This window comes from Saccopteryx bilineata, chromosome 11 (genome assembly GCF_036850765.1).
Source record: "Saccopteryx bilineata isolate mSacBil1 chromosome 11, mSacBil1_pri_phased_curated, whole genome shotgun sequence".
NCBI classification, from domain to species: domain Eukaryota; kingdom Metazoa; phylum Chordata; class Mammalia; order Chiroptera; family Emballonuridae; genus Saccopteryx; species Saccopteryx bilineata.
Window position 1 is genome coordinate 75,445,868 of NC_089500.1, and position 7,353 is coordinate 75,453,220.

Genomic DNA, 7,353 nt, shown 5'->3' on the forward strand with positions numbered 1-7,353 from the left:
AATGTGCTAACCAATGTAGTCGCCTATTAGCTTTTCTTAACATCTGTATGAAGTAACCTATAAATATTATAACTCTCTGTAAAGATTCTAGTTTTTTTTTAAATTATTTACTGATTTTACAGAGAGGGAAGGCAGGTGACGAGAGGTATCAATTCATAGTTGCTTCATTTTAGTTGTTCATTGCTCGCTTGTTGTATGCGTCTTGACCGGGCAAGCCCAGGGTTTCAAACCAGCGACCTCAGCATCCCAGTTTGATGCTCTATCCATTGTGCCACCACAGGTCAGGCTAAAGATTCTAATTTTTTAAAGGTTGAAAGAATTAGAGAGAAAGAGATTGCCTTGCCAGTTATAAACCAGAGCTGGAAGTCTAAAGGACACAATTTCAATCTAGTCCTTATAGGATTGAAACCAAATTAAAATGCAGAATATTCGCAGCTCCCATTTCTGGGGAGATTTACATCTTCAATTTCCACCTGCTTCCCTGACCTGCAAGGAAGCCTGGCATATAAAACCTGAAAATTATTTCAATAGGTAACACATAATGTGATTTTTTTATTTTTAGATTTAATGGCTGATATTACATTTTTACAGCTATTTCAACTTTTAAAATTATAAATATTGCATGCACGTGGCAAGAAAATTATATGCTTCGGCTAAAAGGACTTAGAATAAATAGCAGCTGAATTCTTTTCTAGCTCTGCTGTCCAGAGGCAACCATGTTGAATGTTAGGGCTTTATGTGGTTAAATCTTATCTCTAAAAAATGCTTATTTTTCCACTATTTTTAAAAGCAGTTTTAAATATTGTTTAATGACTCTCTGCTCTACAAAAATGAAGACTTAGGTCACTTAGTTAAAAGCCAGTTTCTTTCTTGTCTCCTCATAATCTGCTTATGATGGCTCACAGTTCCACACCTTATCAATTTTGTCACTTCAAGCCTCGCATTTAAATCTTTGTTTTTCATCAACTATAAGAAAATTTTTTTAACACCATGTGTTTTTAAATGGGAAGTTAGTTACACCCCATCTTTTTTTTTTTTTTTTTTTTACCTCTTCTCCCAATATTTAACTCTCGCTCCATATGGCCCTTACCTATCTGACGTCAGCATGGTTGGAAACATCTTGCCTTCTCTGTACTCATACCGCCGAGGAAACATCTGCTCTCTGTCATTAGTTTGGGGGCTGACTCTACAAGTTCAGCGTGCATGCTATTACGGCGACGCTTACGCTGTTCTTTAGGAGCTAAGTGGTGGGCTCGGATGTTTTCTATGTTCTCCACATCTGTGCCATCCCAGGGGGAGATGAGGTCAAGTTCAAATGAAGTCTCCTCTTATGCACATCGGTAGATGCCTTCGCCACACCCAGTTTCTCCTGGACGGTCTCAGACTGTAGTTCCATAGACCAGCTCCTCTTATTGCCAAGACCTCCCTCCTGGAGATGTCCCTGCTCGTTCTGGATTAATTGCTCTCGTGACCGAGGGCACAGCTGTCTGAGACAAGGCAAGCCACCCCTTTCCTGTTCTCGTGCCTCGTTCTGTCTCGGTGTACTTGCTTACTTTGCTACTTGCTATCTATTCTCAAATAACTCCCCAAGAACACAGTGCACTGTAGGCAAACGTTGGAAAGTTTGCGGGTCAGAAAATACTCTATCTCCCTCTGATTTCTGCCCCCTGAATAAAAAGGCACTGATAACCCTCTTCAGCATCCGGCATTGATGATGAGAGGCCCGATGCCCGTCTGATCCGTATCCATTTGCATGTGGCCAGCTCACGCTGTCTCTCTGAAGAGTTCCAATTTCTTCTCATTATCGTGAATCTTCTAAAATTTCACAGTAATTTTTAAAGTATTTATTATTATTATTATTCATTAGGGTGTGCCCTTTTAATTCCAATATTTAGGTTTTGAAACTTGGAAAAGTCCTTAGTGATTTTCAATATACTTGAATTTTCATGCATTTACCATCCGTGAATTTAGAAATATTTGGTTGGCCATGACACTTTCACTCGTGTGTTCAGAGAATATACTCAACGTTGTAGCGATCGCTGAAGTAATAGTATAAATTGCTATCTCCCAGCATGTTCTTAACTGCACGATGTAGTAGTCGTCCAGTTCTGAATACTTCTCACGAGGAAGCACCACTCTGGAGCTAGCTGTACTCTTGACTTGCTTTGGAGATCTGTTCTTTCTCTTCCAAACCCGCAGGAACCATTAGGAACAAACTAGAAATATATCGATTCTAAGGACAGGCAGAAGAGAATGGAAGAAACATGGAACAAAAAGGACAAAAACATTTTGAGTCAAAAGAAAATAAAACAGAAAGGAAATAAAGGTTATAAATGGATAGGAAAGAATATTCCTCTGTTTAGATGAAAGGTCAACATTTATAGGCACTCATATTGTGCTTCCCAATGGTAACAATGCACCACTTTTAAATGTTACTGTTTAAAATCTCACAAAATACCTGAGAATTTCTGTTTGGTTTAGGTCTATACATTTATGAATTCCAAGATTTTCCTAAAATCTTGTTTGGTAAAAATACTACAGTTTTTAAAGAAAGTTATAAATTTTTGCCATGTCTACTGCAACGATGGATTGTTTATCTCTTTCCTGACACGTGACTCCAGGGACCAAGGGCTTGAGTTGTGGGGGGCTGCCTGTCCTTGGCCATGCTGTGACTTTTCTGTCAAGCCCTGCTATCTGCAAGAGGTGCTCACACTTCAAAACCCTATCTCTGTCCGGAAGCCTGTGGCAGAATTTTTATTGTTCTATTCTATAATGGTATCTTCACCGAAGGTGCAAATACATCAGCACAAACTGAATCTGCTCACAGAGTTAATTCTGGCTTGTATCAGTTTGTCTAAAGTCCTAAAGCACAGAGGCTGGGGGCCGAGGGTGGGGCAGAGTGACTGACCAGGTAAACAGGTCCTGCAACAATTGGTCGAATTTTTCTGACTTCTTAGAAGAGACGGCTGGTGAATCGGTATTCGTGAAAATGGCTTGCCTTGTTTCTTTCCCTCCAGATTGCACAGATCACTTTCTGTTTTTAAACTCTGTAGTTTAGATTTAAGAGTATTGAAAAGGAAACTCCTCAGGGTTCAACTTATCGTTAAAGGTACAACACTCAACATGAATGATCTTTTGTTCAAAACACGTAATGGTAACTCCACGATTTAGGAGACCCTCTTTTGCTCTTGCATGTGTGTTGGCATCATTGTCAGTGGATACCTAATATGTTTACGTTTTTCTCACTTCAGCATGTGGCAAACTGATGAAAATCACCGGCCCAGTTACAATCAAGACATCTGGAACCCGGTTTGGTGCCTGGATGACTGATCCTTTAGCGTCGGAAAAAAACAACAGAGTATGTCGCTTCCACAAATGCCTTTGTTTAAAACTGTGCTTCGTTTATACTTGTGTCTACGGAACTATTCATTTCCTTTAGGGATGTAGTTTCAACTTAAAAACTGTTATATCACTGCCAATATTTTCAGTTTGATAATAGCAACATAGCTACAGATATATGGCAAACGTATTTTAGTAAAATGTTCCTTCTGTAACTCACCAATAGAGTGAGTATAATTTTTATTTGCTTTAGTTTTGTTTTAAACTTTAAAGGGCTAATTGCAAGAATACTAAAACCTGTTTCCTAATGTGAAAACAAACACTAAGTAAGTGAAAAAGTCAAGAGCTAACTAATTCGCAAAGCAAGGTGAAATATTCTTGGAGTCTAGATAGAGGTAATTTCAAAGGAAATAACACCAACTTTGAAGGGTGGGGGTATCTTCGTAAATCAGCAATACCTGTATTATGTAAATCAGTATACTGGGAGCCTAACTTAGCTCTGTACATGTTCTGTTTCTGAGCTCAGCATGCATTAAGGTTCTTAAGGGTTACATCCAAATGCGTTTAGTAGCTAGGTTAATAAAACAGTTGCATTAAAAAGTAGTTGTGCCTATCAGCTGATCCAATGAACAAGCATTAGTTACTAGAAGATTCTGTGGTACGCATAAAGGAGAAATAAGTTAAATGGTGTCAAGTTAGACCATGCGTTATTCAGAGCAGGTCACAGAATAAGTAAATTTGCTGAAGGCAGTATTTTTGCAGTTATTGATCACACTGATCTCTCAGGTAACTAAACAGTGATATGATTTGCACTGCAAGAAAAAGAGAGAAGAGGAGAAATAGGAAAGAAAGAGAAAGAGAGAAAAAGAGAGAGAGAGAGAGAGAACCAAGAGCAAATCAAGTTCAAGGCAATAAGCTCAGCTGTTTCCTTTCCTCACAGACCGTGCCTCTATTTTTGCAAAGGCCTGCTCTAGTATCAGCGATAAGATAATGTGACTTCCGGAGTCGGAGAATAATTACCATGAGCATGTATTGCCTCTCTTTGTCTTTGCTTTGGAATTCTCAGAAAAGTACAGAACTTATGTACTCTGTGTTTTCCTCTTCTTCCTAGGTCTGGTACATGGACAGTTACACTAACAACAAAATTGTCCGTGAGTATAAATCCCTGGCGGACTTTGTCAGTGGGGCTGAATCCAGGACCTACAACCTGCCTTTCAAATGGGCAGGGACTAACCACGTTGTCTACAACGGCTCCCTCTACTTCAACAAGTACCAGAGTAACATCATCATCAAGTACAGCTTCGACCTGGGCAGGGTGCTGGCGCAGCGCAGCCTGGAGTACGCCGGCTTCCAGAACGTCTACCCCTACACGTGGGGGGGGTTCTCCGACATCGACCTGATGGCTGACGAGATCGGACTGTGGGCCGTGTACGCGACCAACCAGAACGCTGGCAACATCGTCATCAGTCAGCTGAACCAGGACACCTTGGAGGTGGTGAAAAGCTGGAACACCGGGTACCCCAAGAGGAGCGCAGGGGAGTCATTCATGATCTGCGGAACGCTGTATGTCACCAACTCCCACCTCACGGGAGCCAAGGTGTATTACTCCTACTCCACCAAGACCTCCACATACGAGTACACAGACATCCCCTTTCATAACCAGTACTTCCACATCTCCATGCTCGACTACAACGCCAGAGATAGAGCGCTCTATGCCTGGAACAACGGTCACCAGGTCCTGTTCAATGTCACCCTTTTCCACATCATTAAGACTGAGGATGACACATAGGCAAATGTCATTTGTTTTCATTGATCTAAACAGTGTCGCTGGTGATAAACTCTGTAAGACGCCCTCTGTCCTTTTCTTTATTATAACTTTCCACCATGTCTCCGAAGCATTTTTATTATCAAGTTGGTGTTTCAAAAAAAAAAGCCACTGAGCCCATCTAACCTGTTGTAAACATATCTTAATCCCTAAATATACAAGGCCTATCATGTTCTTGTCGTGAAAAGCACTAAAAAGAGCGTAAGTGGCTCAAGTCATCGTTTTGCAAAAGATTAATGACCTGCCTTATATTAGAGTCAGAGACTAATTTATATTTGAGTCAGAGACTAATAGTAGCTTAAATGCATGAATGTCTCCCTATTTTTTTTTAATTTAACTTTGTCATTTTTTTTTTTACTGTCTCTAGCTCCACATCAAGAAACACTTGGTAGGAATCAGAAAAAAAAAAAAATTAAAAAAAAAAAAACCAAAAAAACAAGAAAAGCACTTTCTCCCATTTCTAAACAAAGATGTAAGGATTTTATTTACACGGAGAAACACTCAGACTCATGACGCTGTCCCTCAGTCCTCTGAGGCGGTGCTGTACAGTCATTTATAAATCTCTTGCTAACACTTTATCGGCCATACGTGTTTCTACCATTGTAACCACCATTGTGCAATTGTGTCTCTTCACTTCTGTGGAAGTCAGTAATATCTTTTTTTTTTTTATAAAAATACGCAGAAGTTTAATCTCAGTCATTCTTATGGCTCCACTATCAAGGGTGGTCAAGAAGGAAGCCATCTTTTTGGCTTCCCCCTTCGCCCTAGTAATTGTATTTATTATAAGCTAACAAGAAAATCAAAGGAGGTCCCTTCCACGGAGTCTTTTATTTTACCCCAAGTGGACCGGACCACTGACGCGGAATGCTAAACAGATTCGGTACGGATGAGTGCATCTGTGCACCCTACTGAACGCGGCTGAGTCACAAAAATTGGATTTGAGTCGGCTCTGCCCACTTATATGATTCAACCAACCAAACTGTGTTCTTCGTAACCGAATATATTGGTGTTTTATCTTTTACACACAACTCGAAATACTGTAATTTCTCGTGTCAGGATTCTTAACAGTACATGAAGCACATATAAAAACTCTTTAAAAAAATTCTGCAACATCATCTGAATTCATATTATAAACTCTGGAGAGTTACTGGCAAGGTTTGTGCAAAGGCAGATTATGGGAAGACTTGAGAGAGTTATCTGTGTGGATTAAATGTGCAAAACAACCAATTTGGGAGGCAGCCAGCCCCTTTGTTACCCTGACTCACTGTGTGTGAAGAAATAACGGAACCAAAAAGGACAGCTTTAAAAACGTTATCTAAGTAACTCCAAAAACATATTATCAATATATACATCAAATGTGCCACTGAGTTTGGACGGACTTCCCATATGTTGAAAAAAAAAACAACTTACCTAACCCAGCTTTACAGGAACTAGTCTGAGTTGGGTTTCGTAATTTAAAAAGTATAGAATAAATAATATATAACTTAAATTGTTGTAAATGTTTAGTTTCACGCATACCTCGTATTGTAATTTCCTTTGTAAAATAAGGCTGTAACAATTCAGATCAAGCATTGAGTAAGGAAATGCTAATATTCAAGAGTAACTCATTCCAGTCATCACAAGTAAAGACATCATTCTCCAATAGCTCACTGTCGACAATGTAGGATTAAATAACCCAATCTTGAAAGTGTCCAAGTTTAACAAAGATGTCTCTCTTTCTCAACTCTCTCTCTCTCTTTTTTGCCTCCTGGGTCCTTTTGCAATGTTGTCTTTCTTCTCTTTGAAAACACTTATCAAAGTTCTCCTCTGCTTCTGAGCATTAGAAAATGTAGGGTGTACACTCGTCATTATACAGACACCACAGACATCATCAGCCAACACTTGCTATATCAAGCGTTTGTGTGAAGAAAGTCACCTTCAGAAATGAATGAATTTTTTTAAGTATGGCCTCTACTGCATAGCCAGATCTTCATTACTTGTGGGGTTTTTATTTCTTAAACGATGTAATATGGTATCATGTTCGTACGTCCAAAACCTAGACCACCACAGCTTTGTGTGAGGTGTGCAGCCTGTGAAGCACTTTCCTGTCTTCTGCGTGGGGTTCGCCACCACGCCCATTCATGGCGTTTGTGCTGCCGGGGACGCACAGACTCTGTGACCGTCACCGGAACCGGGTAACATGCATTTAA

At 39.9% G+C, this 7,353-nt stretch overlaps 1 protein-coding gene across 1 annotated transcript in view; it reads left to right on the forward strand.

The window, feature by feature from the left end:
* The window catches only part of OLFM3 (olfactomedin 3), a 180,207-nt gene extending 173,638 nt beyond the window's left edge, over positions 1-6,569 (forward strand). The window contains exons 5-6 of the mRNA XM_066247226.1: positions 3,252-3,358; positions 4,451-6,569. Coding sequence (XP_066103323.1) covers positions 3,252-3,358; positions 4,451-5,128 — 785 coding nt within the window. The 3' untranslated portion in view covers positions 5,129-6,569. The remainder of the gene's footprint in view (positions 1-3,251; positions 3,359-4,450) is intronic.
* The last annotated feature ends 784 nt before the right edge of the window (positions 6,570-7,353 follow it).